General features: G+C 42.1%; 1 protein-coding gene across 1 annotated transcript; it reads left to right on the top strand.

Annotated features, from left to right (window-relative positions):
* The first annotated feature begins 2,023 nt into the window (after nucleotides 1–2,023).
* LOC311040847 (uncharacterized protein) lies at nucleotides 2,024–17,767 on the top strand. Its single transcript, XM_084051213.1, has 7 exons — nucleotides 2,024–2,086; nucleotides 2,225–2,354; nucleotides 4,657–4,767; nucleotides 11,850–12,053; nucleotides 16,306–16,448; nucleotides 17,300–17,409; nucleotides 17,513–17,767. The coding sequence occupies exons 2-7, from the start codon at nucleotides 2,225–2,227 to the stop codon at nucleotides 17,634–17,636; spliced, it is 822 nt and encodes a 273-aa protein (XP_083907339.1). The 5' UTR covers nucleotides 2,024–2,086; the 3' UTR covers nucleotides 17,637–17,767.
* The last annotated feature ends 1,677 nt before the right edge of the window (nucleotides 17,768–19,444 follow it).

Here is a 19,444-nt window from a genome sequence, read left to right as displayed (position 1 = left end):
CAATCTATGTAAAGTGTTTTGGATAAAAGCGCTATATAAATGCACCATTAACTTAGCCTACATCTAGGCTCATTGGATGCACAAGAGTCTCAGCTGTCCAGACATACCCACATTCTACTGTTTAAGAATCCCCAGTGTGCAGAAAGTGTCAAATACATCATCTTTTACAATAAGTGGAAAAAATGACATATCGTAAAAAAAAAACAGAATGAGATTAGCATAAATGTGGCAGCTTGTAGGTACCATGTAACTCATTTCCATTCACATTGAGGTGACAGGTCAAGGGACCATTTAGAAAATGTTGATGGCAGTTTTTCCCTCGCCAAAATGTTGCATCATCGGGCATTTAGCCTTCTTCCTGACAAGGTTGGTCCCATTGGAAACCTGAGGTTGTTTACAATCAAATGGTATCTCTACCTTTCAACTCAAAAATGTCTGCGTCTCACCAGTGTTCCTGCCAGCAATCCTGCAGGTCTCATAGCGGTCATAGAACAAAACATAGAAAAGAGCCTTGGGATCATCACAATCTTTATTTTAGAAGTCCTACTGTATGGATGCCCTCATAAGTAGTATTAATCAGCTCTAGGTCCTTCAACATGCAGTCAGTCTATCAAATAAATACAAACTAAAGGGCCCCAGCAGGATGGTCTGTTGGGCAAACCATAGGCTACTGTACTACACAGGCTTATGAAACTACCTCATATTTAGACACTATTTGATTGTTTGCTCCTCCTGTTATTACATTAGTCACAATAATCAATCCTTAATAATCAATAATCAATCCATTATGTTTATGGTTATAGTTATAATTACTAGGACGGCACCCTTTGAGCGCCAGCCTATTTGGGGCCATGCATGTCGATGCATGCCATTTCAAACAGGTTCACTGTGCAGACCAATGGATGCACGACATACACAACATTGCAAACAGTACTGTTGTTCTTACTGCAGCACAGATAATAGGAGGCAGGATGTGAGGAGCTGTGCGTTAAAAACACTCTGTGTCCTGTATGAAAAAAGCTGGGGTCGTTGACCACAAACTGCTGTTCACAGTCATTTGTAACATCAGTAAACATCATACATTAGACTGAAAGAACGAGCCCAATCCATGGTCTCGAAGGGCGGATCCAAACCCAGGCGCCCGGAGCAATGCGGCGCCTCCTATTGCTTCACCAATCTATGTCCCTGCCTCCCCTCCCCCGGGTCTGTGCACGGAGCAGGCTGACGTCACCAAATTTAGAGCGACGCCCCTATGCACTCTGATTGGTTAGGAGATAACAAACTCCAAAGACCATCGTTCCTGCATGGCAGTGGCGTCAGTTCAGCAAAAGCTAGGGTATGGCAGCATGCACCCCCGCGTGCGCGAAACGCGCGATTTTTTTGTGCGGTTATTGGCGGGTTGGGTTGTTTTTTTTCCAGTTTTTGATTACTTTATTTCGGTTTTAGGGTTAGGATTCGGGTTAGGTTAGTGTTATGTTATTTAATTCTTATTTTTGCCTGACTCTATAATCAGATTTAAAATCAGAATGATTTTATTGGCCTGTTGTTTTGATTTTTTGATTAAATGTTATTTTGACAACTTTTACGTATGAGTAAAAAATGGATGAAGCCTAAATGTTTCCATTGTGGTCCATTAAACATTCATCACTCAAACAACTGGACAAAACAACAGTTCAGCAGACAATGACACAGAATACAAAATACAACTCATAATAAAGGGTAGATCTACAACTCATAATAAAGGGTAGATCTACAACTCATAATAAAGGGTAGATCTACAACTCATAATAAAGGGTAGATCTACAGCAGTTGTTCAGGAAGGAGGAGAAAACGTTTTGTTCTTTTTCTCCGCCCACAAGACTCATGTTCACACGTACATCCTGTGGTTAAGAGTCTATTGGCTACCTTGCATTGTGTGCGTGCGTGTGCGTGCGCGCATTTGTGTGGTTGTGTGTGCGTTCAGATGTGTGTCCAAAACCACCTGCTTGGGTGAAGCAGTGTTAAAGTCAGACTAGAACAGACAGCAGCTCACAGTCTGTTGAGCAACAGTGAAGACCCATGTAGGACAAAACAGATATTGGACAAAGTGAGTTACATGATATTTAAACATATTCATGAATATAACACATTACATTGTAATCACTTAATGCATAATATATGTACATTTTATAAGCGTAAACTTGTACTAATTCACTGAAGGTACTTTTTTGCGTTGTTCCTGAAGATGTCTGGCAGGCCAGGCAGACCAAGGAGGGTGAGGAACGTTGGAGGAGACAGGCAGGAGAGGGTGGAGGAGGAGGGCGATGCAGATAATCCCAGAGACCAAGGCCCACAGGAGGCTACAGGAGATCAAGGTACACAATAACACACTATGTTTCTCTCTCTTCTCACATCGTTATTACAGCAGCTTGTCAGTCACATTTTTAAGTAGTAGTTGCCAATGATTACAAGGAACATATCGCCATGTTGGACCAATAACAATGAAAAGAAACATAATGAACGTTAGAGCCTGTTCCTCCTTGTGTTTTTTTCTCCTCTCATTTCATGAGGTGACATTTTCGATAAAGTCACAATTGCATGCTGTAAAATGAAGATAATTTATGTAAATTATATTTATTGTGTCCGCCAGGCGTCATGGTGAAACTTTGCACGCACACTCCCTAGTGGCCAAGGAAAAACCTCTGCCCAGGCCCACTTTTGCTAAAAGGATTTTTTTGATAATACTCCTTTCAGATGCTCTCCAAAAGTCACGCACATCGGTTCACAGTATTAGAGCTTTAACAATCAGGCCTAAATATTTGAGCCTGGCTCAACCCAGCCCTACAGAACGTCAGCCCAGCCCGACCCAAAGCCTGATACATAATTGACAAATTGGGCCCAGCCCAGCCCAAAACCCGTCATTTTTTCTAAACAAGCTTAATTGCTGCATGCAGCCTTTTTTCTCATTAATTAATTTTGGTAATTTGTTAAGAACAGGAGTCATTCTCCCCTTTTCCAACTGTCTTTATTTAAAAAAAAAAACAGCTTGGAGCAAATACAGTAGGGCTATATAAATGTATACAATTAGGCTATAATTGTAATAACCGTCCTAATTAAGGAACAAATAAACACTGGAGCCTCGCTCAGAGGACACAGCCTCCGCTAAATCAGGCAGCAGGCGTACATTGCACGCACGCACGCACGCACGCACGCACACACACACACACACACACACACACACACACACACACACACACACACACACACACACAACAGGATATACCGCACTATGCTTGCCTGCCTGCAACCGGATCTGAGTAATACGACAAGTTGCTTATTGTGAACACAATACGCTACAAAGGTTAAAGTACTATACTCTGATAGTAATCATTGCCACAGAGTGTTTGTTCGGTCAGAGGGGTCTCTCCAGCTCTTTAGTAAACAGAATATAGTACATTTTCATGTAAGTGACAAAATGTAAGCCAAACAGGAGAGAGAACTGAAAATGCATTTTCTGTTTAATAAACAGCTGGAGAGACATGGAGACTCCTTTTACTGAACAAACATATAGCAATGAGTACTATCAGAAAATAGAGCTATTTAACACGTATTTTAATCAAAGTACAGATGTGCCACTTCAAAACTTCACACGTTACTGTTCTTTCCCTGAAAGTGCCCTGAAAATGCATTTTTTCCTCCCTTTTCTGCCCTTAAAAATGCACTGTTTTGCCCCTGAAAAGAAGTTGTCACTACACACCCCTGTTTTTCCCTTCAACAGACAGCCATATACATGAGAACAAAAGAATGTGTGTTGAAGAAGGTGTCAGACTCATTATGAGGCGAAAGTTGATTTGAAGAGGTCCTTGACCAGTTGCTCAAATTAATTAGCATCATAAAAGCAGTGATCATCAAAATAATTCAGCATTTTAAATGCCCTTCTTTGTCCCTCTTATTGCCCTGGGAATCCCCTGAAAATGTACTGTCTTGGAGATGGCAGGACATTTGAAGTTTTGAAATGGCACATCTGTAAATCACTTACCCTACCTTTAATTAATATACATTTATTTGGATAAAGACATATTTTGTTGCCTAACCCAGCCCGACCCAAAGCCTGACAACTACGTGACCAATTGGACCCGGTCCGGCCCGTGCCGGTCCGGCCCGTCAGGTTCCGTCGGGCTCAGGCTGAAATCTTAAGCTCTACACAGTATCTCTAATCATGTGATCAAGACGGATCTATCTGATTACTCATATTCCATCCTGATTGGCTAACATTGGCTTCCAAAGTTTACAGGATTAGTCTGTTTTGAACACAATGCCTCAAATCATGAACGCAGCGTGCAGTTTCCGTAAAATTGTGCACGCTCATTCCCACTAGGCCGAGGAAGAAATGCCACCCTTTTCACATTGGCCTGTTATAGCGCCACCAGCAGGTTGATTTTTGCAAAACAAATCGTGAACAAATCATGTCCGATTGCTGTGAAAGGCCTAGGAAGAAATGGGACCCATTTCACATTGGCATACTACAGCGCCACCAGGAGGCCACAATAACCTGACCTGACCTGGCGGAGACCTGTGCTCCGAGGAGTTTTTCTAGTATTCACTCTGAGTTCTGTGAAATGAAACATTGAAGCTGATCATATTAAAGTTGAACTCTATTGTACTAATATCCTCCAGGTGTCCAGAGAGCCATCATCATTGAGAGAAGCATCTTTAGAGCAGCTGCAGTGTGCCTTACAGCGCTGTGTGTTCTAGGAGTGGTGAGAACCACAGACAGGGTCATGGACTGTGAGTATACGCTGGTCAAAGGTCAAATAATGCACTTACAGTGGTGGGAAAAGTACTCAAATGTTTTACTTAAGTAAAAGTATCAATACTGCAATGTAGAAGTACTCTGTTACAAAATTACTTGAGTAAAAGTACAAAAGTATTGGTATCAAAATGTACTTAAAGTACCAAAAGTAAAAGTACTCATTATGCAGAATGTCCCATTTCACGTTTTCAAATGTATAAAAGTATTTTGAAAATAGCAGATCTACAAGCTCACAATGTGTCGCATTGCGACGCATTGTGAGCCTGTTGATCGGCTATTTTCAAATGGCCGAAATATATATCTGGCTGAAGTGGTTAATGTATGTTTTGTAATAATAATCTAAATCTACAAAGTAACTAGCAACTAAAGTTTTCAAATAATTGTAGTGGAGTAAAAGTACAATATGTGCCTCTGAGATGTAGTGGAGTAGAAGTAAAAGTACTGAAAACTGGAAATACTCCAGTAAAGTAAAAATAGCTCAACATTGTATTTAAGTACAGTACTTGAGTACATGTACTTAGTTACTTTATACCACTGTGCACTTACAACAATAACATTGTAACAATCGCCCTTTAACTCGGAAAGGGTAACTATTAACTAAAAAGGAAACAACAGGATCGGCAGGTTGCTAGTTGTGGTTACTTTATTTCAAACCACAAAATGATAATTGTCTTCACAAAATGGTAAATAATAACACACCCTCTTGGGTTTTTAACTACTGTCCCTGTCTCTTTCCCTAACAAATAAAATAAATAACACTGTAAAAAACACAACCGGGGAAAAACGGGGAAATTACAATGGAACAGAATGGGGAAAAAACAAAGCAGGTAGTGGAGGCGGCAGCCTACTTTGAGGAGAGTGAGGGCCCTGATTGCACAGTACAGCAACAATTGGCCTCAATAGGGGACAAGTTGCAGACCTGCAAAAATGAGGTACAGCAGGTCAGGGGGGATTTTGAAGAGGCAATGGAGAGTGGCATTAATAGGGAACTGAGCCTAAGGGGGTACATAGCTCGCAGGATGCTAGAGATGGAGACTCTCAGTTGATCGACTCCGGAAAGAAGTCATTGAACATTGTATGAGGAGAGAGGAGAAATGGGGCGAGGAGGTGGCGAAGGTAAAAAGAGCCGGTACATCATCACACCTAAGCTCCCAAGCTCGGCAAAAGCCGGACATTCGTTCCTGTGGAACACGTACTCCTCAAGGTCGACCCACCAGCACTCCCCACAGTCACCCCGCCGGTGCATCTCAGGGGCCACCCGCTACTGCCTCCCATGGCCGGTCCTCCAGCACCCGCTGGAAGAAGATCAACGGACAAAGCGCCTCACAGCCACCGCCCAAACAGGCGTCGGCGCAGATGTGTGAGGCTGTGCCGGGGTTACCATCGAGAGATCCCAAAGTCCGAGATCTACGGGAAAATCTAGGCCAGTCCGACCAGTGGACAGACCACATAGGCTACGAGAAAATTCAAGGGGTCTTATACCGAAGGCAGCCGTCCAAAGATCGTGGAGTGAAATATCAGCTGGTGGTGCCCGACAGCCAGGTCCACCGCTTCCTGGAATATTTCCATGACCGCCCCACGAGAGGTCATCAAGGTAAGCTGCATGAGGACACTCCTTCGAATCCTTGAGGTGGCCTGGTGGCCGACGATCCGCAGACAGGTGTGGGAGTACGTCAGTTGCTGTCGCGTTTGTCAGCGGTGCAAGCCGAAGGATCGTAAGCCGGTCGCCCTACTATCGTCCACTAAGGCTGACCAGGCAGGAGAGGTCCTGGGGATCGGCTCGGCCGGGCCGTTCCCGAGGGAGAAAAAGAACACCATGCTGCTGGTCACCTTTGACTATAACACCAAGTGGGCCATGGTCAAAAAAGTTGAATGAAGGGTGGGTGTCTCTCGCACCAGGCAAGCCAAATACGACAGTGCCTGGCGGAACACGCGGCTCCAGCCAGGTGATTTGGTCTGGGCGAGAAAACATTCACTGTCAAAAGCATCAGAAACAGACTCGTCAAAGCTAGTGCCCCCGAAAAGGTCAGGTCCAGCTAGAGAGCGAGACAGATAGGCCCTAATAATTACGGAGTGAAAAAGAAAGAGTAAAAAGTGGATGTGTTTTAATGTGGTCAACCTCAACCCCTCCTTTGGGAGGACTTGGAGAAATAGCTTCCAGCTGGGGGGGGGGGGGGGGGGGGGGGGACTGTGACAAATGCACATTATATTTATTATATTTATCTACTTGATCTATAGGTGTTAGTATGTCTGATTGATATGTAACATTTGGTCTAAGTTTATGCATGTTATTGTATACGAGTGATATGTGACATGTTGGACACTGAGATATATTCCTATTCACTTGAGAGGTAATGGGGCTGAGTGCTGCGGGTGATTGGAACATTGGAGCCAACCGATGTTAAAAATAGAGGGTGTGTGACGGGGGGAGGGGAATCGAACAAACAACCCGTGTACCAGAGGGAACGGGGGAAAACGCGGAGTTATCCGAGGCGCCAGTTTATGCCGTTTGCCTGACAAAGTTTAAACATGACAGTAAACTGCAGCCTACAACCAAGAAAGAACTATCGAGCCCAGTGGAAGAGGAACGTGCAGTTGCTGCCGTGGGTATTCGAGCGCTGCGGTGGTGTGCGAGACGCCGGTCGTTGTTGGAGTGACGAGGAGCCGACTAGCTGGTGAGGCAATACCAAGCCAGTTATTTTTGGATTACAAATACTAGGGGTACCCCGTACTTAACTATTGTTTGGGCCGCGTCGGGCGGAAGAGACTTTTCATCTCTTTTGGATTAAGGAACTTTACAGCCACGGAGGCGCGGTAAAGAAGAGGACCGTCGCGGGGACTGTCTATTATTTAAGTTGCGGTCCGCGGAGTTACAAAGGACAGTGGGGTTTGTTTGGGTTGGGGGGGGTGCATGTGAAATAATTGTTGTTGATTGATCTGTTGGTTTATTTCTTTTATTTGTTAGGGAAAGAGACAGGGACAGTAGTTAAAAACCCAAGAGGGTGTGTTATTATTTACTATTTTGTGATACAATTATCATTTTGTGGTTTGAAATAAAGTAACCACAACTAGCAACCTGCCGATCCTGTTGTTTCCTTTTTAGTTAATAGTTACCCTTTCCGAGTTAAAGGGCGATTGTTACAACATGACCCTTCACTTTTGATAGTGTGTGGATTCACTAGTAATACTAATACTAATACTTAATTATACGTGTTGAAACCTTTTCACATAGAAACTCCTGATCAGAAACATGGGCCTCATTCACAAAGCTCTTTACATACTCTAAAATATAGTAGACATTTAAGTAAAGACCAATGTCAGATTCAACCTTGATGCGTGTGATACACGGGTGTATTAATGATGGATCCCACTCGTTCATACATTGGCTGTGTATGACGGTGTTAATCATTTGCAAAGATCAATGCCCCGTTTAACACCAAAAAAGGCAAGCACCAAAGGTTAATGTGCAACAAAGAGAACTCCATAGTAAGACAGTTTTCGCTCCTTGCTTTTCCTGCAGCCTAAAATCTCCTCATGTCCGCTCGCTTGTTCTTTTTTTAAACAGATCCTTAATTAAAGGCATAATAAGATCAGCTGTGTGGTGGTACGGTCTCTCTCTATCAGAGCATTATTGCTTTACCCCCAAAAAAACACGGTCTGTGTTGCTCTAGCACACTCAGCTTGCTCAGAACAGAGCGGTAAGACTAGCACTTCACTGCTCTGTTAGGAGTAGTGTGGAAGAGGGGCACGGTGGCGCAGTCGGTAGCGCTGTCGCCTCACAGCTAGAAGGTCCTGGGTTCAATTCCCGCCGGGGACGATGTGGGCGCTGGGGGCGTGTTCTCTCCTCCGTGTCATCAGTGCCCACACACTAGGTGGGGTTGGTGAAAGGGCCTTTCTGTGTGGAGTTTGCATGTTCTCCCCGTGTCTCCTAGGGTAGTTAATACCCTCACAAAAACATGCAGTTATCCTGGTCACTATACTGCCTCCCCCTGGTCAGCCAGGACGCCTGATGGAGGGGAAAGGAACTGGTTGGAATAACGTGTTCTTTCCATGCGCTACGTCTAACCAGGGAACCTCCCCCCTGTCGGGAGATAAGAAGCGGCCTGCTTGCTCCTCATGCATTGAAGGAGGCATGAGCTTCAGCTTGGGCTCTCCCTAGGCTGGCAGAGGGAGAGTAGCGCCCAGGATTACATAGGCAATTAGCACTGGGTGAAAAAATATGGGTTACAAAATTGTGGGATAAAAATTATACATATGGGGAAAAAAAGGAGTAGTGTGGATGCTATGCATGCCAGGCTGTCATGGAGGAGGGTGGATGAAAGACTGGCATGTAGCCTTATTCTATTATTATTCTATTACCTGCAAATGAAAGACATTGTTTTGTTTTTAATTTATTTTTTTATTGTTAATATAAATGCTGTTATCTAAGTCTGTGTTTTTGTTCACTAACATTGATTATGTTGTACTGCATTTTATGATTTGTATTGTGACTAGAAGTTCGGGCCGCTACGCGGCCCGAACGTCTAGCGCGACGCGTCGTCCACTTGGCAGTGCCCCATGACAGGCACCTCACAGTGTGAGAGAGAGTTTTGTGCTCCCTTAAATCCACGGCAGGCTTTGAAAATACCCACTTCACAAAGAGGTGACGTGCATCACCTCTGCAATGACCCAAACCCACTTTGTGATTACTCACACCTGGCATGGCAGACCTGTGAGCAGTGTGCAGTGGTGTACAATGTTAAAAGAGAGACCAAATGGCAGGAGATGAAGTGAGCAGTTTATTGGTGTAAAAGGTGTATACGAATGAAATGGTGTGAAAGACAGTGGCGACGTCGTCAGGCCCACAGGTTGTCATGGCAGAGCCTGCAAAATGGGAGAAAAGGCGAAGGCAGGAGTCAAGCACACAATGTGAGACGTCCACCATGGATCATGTGAGAGTGAAGACAGTGATGTTTGTGTGAAGTTGTAGGCATTGTTAGTAATGTAGAGCAATCAGAAACGACACATGGAAGAATGCGACAGCCTTACCTCAGTGGGGAAGAAGCACTTTTGTGAAAACCACGTTTTCAGTGTGGTTTTCCTGCTGGTGTATGGCATACTTCAGGGCTGCTGGGTCACCGGTTCTTGAACTGGCAACATAGAGCTGTCCGTGAGTGAAGACAGGGGATCGAAGCCAGACCCCAACTGTTGTAAGTGTTTGCCCTTGTGATTTGTTGATGGTGGTGGCGAAAGCAGTGCGGACTGGAAACTGTCGCCTGGCCCAGTCAAAAGTGAAAAGTCCAGCATCAGGAATGAACTTTATTCGAGGGATGAGGACCTCCTTTTGCGTGGCTGCTATTTTGCACAGCAGCAGCTTGTTGTTGAGGGTCCTCTGGAATAAGAGTTTTGTCCCATTGCAGAGTCCGTCTTTGGGGCTGATGTTGCGGAGTAGCATCAAAGGCATGCCAGGCTTGAGGGTGATGATGTGCCTGGGAAATCCACCATGGATCATGTGAGAGTGAAGACAGTGATGTTTGTGTGAATTTGTAGGCATTGTTAGTAATGTAGAGCAATCAGAAACGACACATGGAAGAATGCGACAGCCTTACCTCAGTGGGGAAGAAGCACTTTTGTGAAAACCACGTTTTCAGTGACGTTTTCAGTGTGGTTTTCCTGCTGGTGTATGGCATACTTCAGGGCTGCTGGGTCACCGGTTCTTGAACTGGCAACATAGAGCTGTCCGTGAGTGAAGACAGGGGATCGAAGCCAGACCCCAACTGTTGTAAGTGTTTGCCCTTGTGATTTGTTGATGGTGGTGGCGAAAGCAGTGCGGACTGGAAACTGTCGCCTGGCCCAGTCAAAAGTGAAAAGTCCAGCATCAGGAATGAACTTTATTCGAGGGATGAGGACCTCCTTTTGCGTGGCTGCTATTTTGCACAGCAGCAGCTTGTTGTTGAGGGTCCTCTGGAATAAGAGTTTTGTCCCATTGCAGAGTCCGTCTTTGGGGCTGATGTTGCGGAGTAGCATCAAAGGCATGCCAGGCTTGAGGGTGATGATGTGCCTGGGAAATCCATGGGGGCAGAGGGTGTTTAGATATTCTACGTTTAAGCGCATTGCGTCTTGGTCGTGTTCCAGGGTGTCAGCACTGCTGAGCTTGGTGGAGGTACCTGGCATCCAGGTCTCCATGATGTCATTGATGGTGTGGACTTCCCTGTTGGTAGGGGCAAGCAGTGATCTGCCATCCATCCACCCAGTGTTAGTGAAGTTGTTGGGCAAGTCAGGGAAGATGGTGTTGCAGAACTCCTTCATGGAGTTCTCCTCTGCTGTGTTGTCAAGGGCGGTGTTGGCTTGAATGTGGAAACACATGTCCTCGGGGATGGAGACGAAGTTGTTGTCATCATTGGCTGTGCCATCGCCAATGCTGAGAGTCCACTTGTCGAACTCCTCCAGGCGTGGGTCACCACTGGCATTTACTTATAGTTTGCAGATATACATTACGTGGCGTAAGTGGCGTGTGAGAAGACAGAGTGGAATGAGTACCTTTGTCGGGTGAAGTTGTCGTCATTGTGGTGGAGAGAGTTCCTTCGTGGGGTGAAGTGGTGGTCATTTTGGCGGCGTGGGTTGTGTTGAGGATGGAAGCCGTCGAACTGGTGCGATCTGACGGCATCCTAGAATTTATAGGTAGGATGTGATGTCATGCTGACGTCGGTAGGATGTGATGTCATGCTGACGTCACACTGGCGTTGTGTCCATATTCGGGACGACCGTCTCATCGTGTCGTGAGATTACGTCACACTGGCGTTGTGTCCATATTCGGGACGACCGTCTCATCGTCGTCTTGGTAACAGGTTGGTTTGTTGTGATGATGTAGTGTAAAGTTTCAGACAGACAGTAAGAGTGATGCAGTGTTGCATCACTCTTATACATACATACATACAACGGACAACCGACATGGCGCAGGATTCAAATTGTAAGGTAGATGATTTTGCCTGGACCCCAGGAAGAATAGTCTCCACTAAGGTGTAGACTAATGGGGATCCTTAATAAACAAACAAACAAACATGGTGGTCCTTTGCAGATAATTCAGCCATTAAGGAGTTGACCCTGGACAGAGACCAATGGAAGATCAGCTTTGACAACATGACCCTGGACAGAGACCAATGGAAGATCAGCTTTGACAACATGACCCTGGACAGAGACCAATGGAAGATCAGCTTTGACAACATGACCGTGGACAGAAACCAATGGAAGACCAGCTATAACAAACTGTGTGAGAAAGCAGGTGAGAGAGATTATTATTGATATTTTAATTATTGTCAGGGAAGTGTGAATGGCATTAACGCTGAGTTCACACTGGCAGCTACAAAGATACAGTCTACCATTCATTTTCAATGGAAGCCAGAGACATGAAGATACAAAGATACATCTGACGTTTGTAGCTGCTACAAAGATACAACAGATACAAAGATACAACAGATACAAAGATACAACAGCTTCAAAGATACAAAAAAGTTGAGCTGGTTTCAACTTCAGACACAAAGATGCAAATATGCTGTGTAGCTTTGTATCTTATCTTTTGTATCTGCCAGTGTGAACTCAGCATTAAAGTTTATGAAATGCTAAAAGAGATTTATATTAAAATATATTATTAATAATAATATTTAAAAAAAACTTTATTCCTGAATACTTTTATTAACCACTTGAACCCTACCGTCTCTTTACTGGAGAAGTCATACTAGGTGTACAGTACATACAGTGCATTGAAAATAGCAGATCGACAAGCTCACAGCATATTGCGTTGTGAACAGGGGTCACAACCATGCCAGCTTGTGGTGGACAGTTTCTCAAAATTAGATTTTTGCCACAGACCACAGAGTGATGAATAATATTACAGAAACCATAGACAGAATGGAGGTAAACAATAATGCACAGCTAATGATGCAAAGACAGTAAATCACTGACGGATACAGGATAGGTGGGTACTACAAACATCTGGGCACCTCCATTTTGTCCAAAATGTTATATATAAATATTTGAAAAATGTTCTTAAGTAATTTGTGAAGTATACATGATGTGAACATGTGTACATCATTATGAAACTTAATTTTATCCGTCAACTTCTTGTTTATGCCCCAAAATGACATGGATATACATTATAGCAATTTCTAGCAATTTTAGGAATATTAGACCTTAATTGTTGAATGTTTAAACTTGTTCTAATCATGCATGCTTTACTTAAAGACATTTTCCAAATATAAAAATGTTAAAAATGAAGATTTGGACAAAATAGCCAATTTAACATTGCGGTGCCCACCTATCCTGTTACCACACTGGATACTAAAGTTACCTGACCTCTACACCCCCCCCCCCCCCCTTCCTCTATCTCTCTCATGTGTTCTTTCTCTGTCTATTGGTGGGTGCACCCCTCTGCTATCTCTCTCATGTTCTCTCTCTAGAACATGTCCATGCCCTAGAGGAAACTCATCGCAACTGCATTAAAAGTTGTAACGCTTGTGACAAAATGCACATTATATTTATTATATCTATCTGCTTGATCTATGGGTGTTATTTTATACGTGTGATATGTAACATCTGCCCGACTTATGCATGTTATTATTATATACAAGTGATATGTAACATGTTGGACACTATATAAGCAATATGGACATTTCCAATTCACGTGAGGTAATGGGTCTGATCACTGGGGTGATTGGGTGATTGATGCCACACTCTACTTGACAAATAGAGGATGTGGTGCGCGCAGAACTCAGATCACACAAACCTGTGTAGCAGAAGCGACAGGAGAGAGAAAGAGGAGATCTCCTACAGGCGCCAGTATTACTGAGTTTAAGGAACAACGTTTAAACATAATAGTGTTGCTGGATTCTAGCGTTGTGGAGTTTGTGAGCGAGGTGCCAGTCGGGAGGCGCCGCAGCTGGTGAGGCAAAACCAAGCGTCCATTTTCTTTGTGGATCACAAATTAGGGGTACCCCGCCCGAACTTTAGTTATTATTTGGACCGTTTGTGCGGAAGACCGTTTACATTTTCGTTTGGATATAAGAACAATAGACACTCTTGAGACATCGCCCCCACGAGAGGCCGTTCGGATCATAAGGAGGAGGAGTTTATTATTGTTTGACAAAGTGAGTAAGCGACTGTCCGTGCAGCGCTCTGACTGTATAACTGAAGTTGTGACTTTGTTTATTGTTCACGGGTGAATCTATGATGTGAGGGGTTCGTTTGGGTTGTTGATTTGTTTGTTTGTTTTGTTTAGTAGGGAAAGAGATAGGGACAGAAGTGATTTGTTTGGCCATTTTATAATGGCATTTATTATTTTGTGGCTTAAATAAATTCACTGAAGTTAAAATCCTGCCGATCCTGTTGATTTTCCTTTCAGATAATAATTTTCCCCTCAGAGTAAAAGGGCGATTGTTACACGCTTGCTTGTAACCACCTGACCTAATAATTAACTTGGGGTCAGCTAATTGTCCTCAGTGGTTCTCAACCTGAGGGTTGGGACCGCCAGGGGGGTCCCGAGATGACAGTGAAGTGACAATTTAAGGAACTTTAACCCATTAAGACCAGGAACTTTATCTGTCATTTTAATATTTATTAAGCTTTTGAAAAAATAGCAGATCTACAAGCTCATAGCGCGGCACAGAGTGCCGCGCTATGAGCTTGTAGATCTGCTATTTTTGAAAAATCGTATTTTTTTTTTCTTCAAATATATCTGTTTTTTTAAGCGAACATTTTAAACTAAAATCTTTGCTTCTGGGGGGTCCCTGGAACAAATTATTTTGAGATGGGGGTCTGCGGCCAAATTTGAATCTAAAAATGTTGTCTAAATCCTAACAGTACGTTGCTATATCAGTGGTGCTCCACCTTTTCCACGTCAAGGGCACCCCCAGAAGCACAGATCGGAGTAAGAAAAAATCGCTTTAAAACATAATATACGTATATTCAAAGATTTTTCAAAAAATAGCAGATCTACAAGCTCACCGAGTGCCGCGCTATGAGCTTGTAGATCAGATTTTTTTTAATAGCCAAAGTATGAAATAATGGTTAAAGTGCTTACACAGATACGTTCCGGTTTTAATGGGTTAAGTCCTTTTTTAATACCTAAAAAAGAAAGAAAGAAAGAAAGAAAAGAAAAAGACCCTTGCTGCATCAAAAGTAATCAACAAACTACTATTAAAACTGGACTGGTCAAACATTGGCCAAATTCTCAAATAGGCTAATATAAGAAAGGGGGAAAGGTTTTGTGTTGTGAGCTTGTAGATCGGCTATTTTCACAATTTTTATCTGTGAAACAGAGTCAACCTAAATGTAATGCCTCAACTACTATCCATAGGGCTTGTCAGGGTGGGGGGTCCCCTGTTCAAATATGATTATTTTGGGGGGTCACGGCCTGAAAAGGTTGAGAACCATCGCTCTAGTTTCATATCCATTTGACATTTAATGACAGAAAACGTGCATTTAGTAAAATATCTCCACTTTCCCATGAGATTAAGACGGACTTCATTCTCTCCACTTCCTCCAGTGAGCTCATAATGGTATGGGGGCGGGGCACATAATGTACAGGTGCTTTGATGTGGGTGTGGGGTAAATAATGACTAGAATGTAATATGTCATCCCCACACTTTACCAAACGCAATCATTTTAACATTTCTTTGGCTATTCAAGAATAGCAGAAAGCTCATAGGGCGGCACCAATGCCGCGCTATGAACTTGTAGATCTAACATTTTTGAAAAATCATGAACATTTTTTAAAATCTTTGAACATTTGTAACTCAAATCTTTGCTTCTGGGGGGGTCCCTTGAACAAAACATTTTGAGATGGGGGTCCGCGGCCAATTACATATAATTTTGGGGGTCCTTGACATGAAAAAGTATGAGAACGACTGATATTATAGCAACATACGTTAAAAAAAAACTGTTAGGATTTAGAAGACATTTGTAGAATCCCTAGAAGCAAAGATTTTAGTTACAAATGTTTCCTTTCAAAATGTATAAGATTTGCCCACATGTTCACGATTTTCCAAAAATAGCTGGTATACAAGCTCATAGCGCGGCACTCGGTGCCGCGCAATGAGCTTGTATATCTGCTATTTTTGAATAGCCAAAGAAATCAAAAAATGACACAGATGCATACCCGGTCTTAATGGATTAATATACACATTCAGTAAATATTAGATTGTGAATATTTAGAGAAGACATATTTTTATTTATAATGAAATACATTGATATATTTTTCATAATTTCTTTCTCAAAATCTATAAATTGCCACAGACATGGACAAGTCTTATGACATGTTGGTGACTCCTGGTTGTGAAGCGTTGTGAGCTTGTAGATCAGCTATTTTCAGTGAAGAGATGTGGTGTAGAGGGAAAAAGGAGGGGTCCTAGTATAGTAGAGAACCCTGGGGGACCCCGGTCAATGAATTACATAGGGTTTAAGTGATAACTAATCAACATGTTAGAATTGATCATCAGTGCATTGAAAAGCCATCAGTAAAACTCCTGTTTGATGTTTAGTCAAGTCCTGTCCCAGTGGATGGAAGACGTTTGGATGCAGCTGTTATTACTGGACTGCTGAACGGAAAACCTGGGAGGAACATAGAGAACTATGTCTGAAGACAGGAGCAGATCTGGTGATCATTAACAATGAAGAGGAACAGGTTAGTGTGTGTGTGTGTGTGTGTGTGTGTGTGTGTGTGTGTGTGTGTGTGTGTGTGTGTGTGTGTGTGTGTGTGTGTGTGTGTGTGTGTGTGTGTGTGTGTGTGTGTGTGTGTGTGTGTGTGTGTGTGTGTGTGTGTGTGTGTTCTTGTATTACTATGCCTTCGAGGGGCCAAATGTCTCCAAATGTATAGTAAATAGTAAAATGGAAGAAATATACATTATGGGACTGTTGTCCTGGTTCTCACAAGAGAAATAGTTGTTCTATGGTTTATAAATATAGTTTTTAGTTATAGGCTTAAAACTAGGACAAGCTTCAGGCTGGGGTTAGGGTTAGGGTTTTGTGAACCTGTGAACTCAATACCGCCCCCATCTGGTGGAGTCAGGTTAACACATTTAGGGGTTAAAGTTGGAGTTATGTCTGATTTATACTTAGTTGCACGTCTCTGTCACACGCCGAGAAAAGCAGATCTACAAGCTCACACCGTGTCACAGCGGGCCACGTTGTGAGCTTTTAGACAGCTTTTCTCTGCTTTCAGGTTATTAGGGTTCAGAATGGTTTAAAAATGGTAAAAATGGCATTCATAAAATCGGCATGGTAAAATATTGATATCATCACAGGTATAGTAATGTGTGTGTGTGTGTGTGTGTGTGTGTGTGTGTGTGTGTGTGTGTGTGTGTGCGTGCGTGCGTGCGTGCGTGCGCGTGCGTGCGTCCAGGTGACACATAACTATGTGTTCACTATAATCACAGAATGACATCACATGCATGTGATGTCATTCTGTGATTATAGAGAAAACCTGAACGTATCAGAGAAAAAATAATTATGTTTCAATCATGTACAAATGATCAGGAATTCATCAGAGGATTGCACACTGGGGATCGGTATTTATCATACATTGGTCTGAAAAGGATTTCTGGTAATTGGACCTGGATAGACGGAACTCCACTAACAACAACACAGTGAGACATTTTACATTTTGTTCTATTGTCGTTCTATCAAAGTCACTGTATGTGAGAGACTGAGTGGGTGTGATTAATACACATCATGTTGTTTACTCTGCAGGTACTGGGGCAGAGGACGGCCTCGTAACGATGAAGACAGGAACTGTGCATACTACTGGTACGGTGGTGGAGGATGGGCGAATGCCAAAAGTTCAGCTTGGGCCTACGGTATCTGTGAGAAGTGATGTTTCTCTTAACTTCATTGATGAAACTGCAGCTTAGTGTTCTGCTTTGTCAAGTTAAACAGTAAAACTGTAAAAAGAATCAAACATTTTATTGTACAGAAGTACAAACAGTTGTACCTTTACTCACCTACTGGATCAGTGAGAGGTAGAAGTAAGAGAGTTAATCAAACTAATACATTTAATTCATTATAAAAATAGCAGATGATTGAAAATGTCTTAAAATAATCTATTAATAATCAATCTCTATTTTGGGTTTGTCATTACAGATGAAAAGTATAAGAAATATTCAAACATTATAGAAAATAGTGAAAATATCATATTTATGAGCTCAATGAGCTTGTAGATCGGCTATTTTTCAAAATGTTTGGTGTGCGAAAAATAAATGAATCATTTTCTTTTTTAAATGTGTTTCTTGATAATTCAAATAATTGAAAAGGTAATCAATAAGAAAATAATCAATAGTTGTATTCCTGTGGTGAGAAGTGATGTTTCTCTTAACTTCATTGATGAAACTGCAGCTTAGTGTTCTGCTTTGTCAAGTTAAACAGTAGTAATTAGTACCAAAAAAAACACCTCAAACATTTTATCGTACAGAAGTACAAACTTTTGTAATTACATTAAAGGAGTAGTTCACCCCCCAAAAAATACTTATTTTCTATCAATTCCACACTCCATGAACCCTTGAATTCATGGAGATGTTTAGTTTTTTGTTTCATTTCTAAGACAATAATGTGATGAGCGGTGGAGTCTCTACAAGTCTCCTACCGGAGAACTATTATGACTGACTGTCATAATGTTGTTCTTGTTCTCTCTGTGCTAATGTGTGAGATGTAAACCATTATTATGACTATTGACCAGTGGTGGAAAAAGTACTCACAATTTCTACTCAAGTAAAAGTATCAATACTGCAATGTAGAAATACTCTGTCCGGAAGTACAAGTATCAGAATGTACTAAAGTACAAAAGTAAAAGTACTGATAATGCAGAATGACCCATTTCACAAGTTTTCAAATGAATAAAATGTATGAAAAATCTTTTGAAAATAGCAGATCTACAAGCTCACAATGCGTCGCATCGCGACGCATTGTGAGCTTGTAGATCTGCTATTTTCAAATGGCCGAAATGTATATACGGCTGAAGTGATAAATGCATGTCTTGTAATAATAATCAAAATCTACAAAGTAACTAGTAACTAAAGTTTTCAAATAATTGTAGTGGAGTAGAAGTATAATATTTGCCTCTCATATGTAGTGGAGTAGAAGTAAAAGTACTGACAATTGGACATATTCCAGTCAAAATTGTACTTCAGTAAAGTACTTGAGTAAATGTACTTAGTTACTTTCCACCACTGCTATTGACTGAGTGTGGAGGATAAATGAACATGTTGCCAGCTGTGATTCATGTAGAATAATACACCATACTTCTTTTGTGATAAACTAGGATATCGTGGCTGTCGGGTGGAAACCTTGTATGTTCAAAACCACTAGTTTTCAGGAAATGTAAAAAAAGAGCCTGTGTTCCAATGATCAGTGTCTTTTTGGACCAATACTTCTTTTGGGCTCATTTTGATTTAGATTTATCTTAAGTTTATCTCCTTCCCATGAGATGAGAACGAGATGATATTAAGTGGTTAATGCATAATGTACATTTTACCTTCCTAGAAATGTAGTGGAGTTAAAAGTACAATATTGTTCTTTGAGTTGTAGTGGAGTTAAAGTCACCTAAAGTATCCAGAAATACAAATATACTAATAAAAAAAAAAGTACAGTACTCAAGTAAATGTACTTAGTACTGTCAACTATTCATAA

Source organism: Gymnoscopelus microlampas (genome assembly GCF_963454915.1).
Source record: "Gymnoscopelus microlampas genome assembly, chromosome: 3".
In the NCBI taxonomy this organism is placed as follows: Eukaryota; Metazoa; Chordata; class Actinopteri; order Myctophiformes; family Myctophidae; genus Gymnoscopelus; species Gymnoscopelus microlampas.
Note: the sequence above shows the minus strand (reverse complement) of the source record. Positions and strands in the feature narration are given on the sequence as shown.

What these genes read in the sequence shown, in the direction of transcription:
- LOC311040847 (XM_084051213.1), top strand. Translation starts at nt 2,225, where the DNA reads ATGTCTGGCAGGCCAGGCAGACCAAGGAGGGTGAGGAACGTTGGAGGA. An exon ending in GGAGGCTACAGGAGATCAAG is followed by an intron (nt 2,355 to 4,656) that starts GTACACAATAAC and finishes AATATCCTCCAG; the next exon opens with GTGTCCAGAGAGCCATCATC. An exon ending in TTAACAATGAAGAGGAACAG is followed by an intron (nt 16,449 to 17,299) that starts GTTAGTGTGTGT and finishes ACAAATGATCAG; the next exon opens with GAATTCATCAGAGGATTGCA.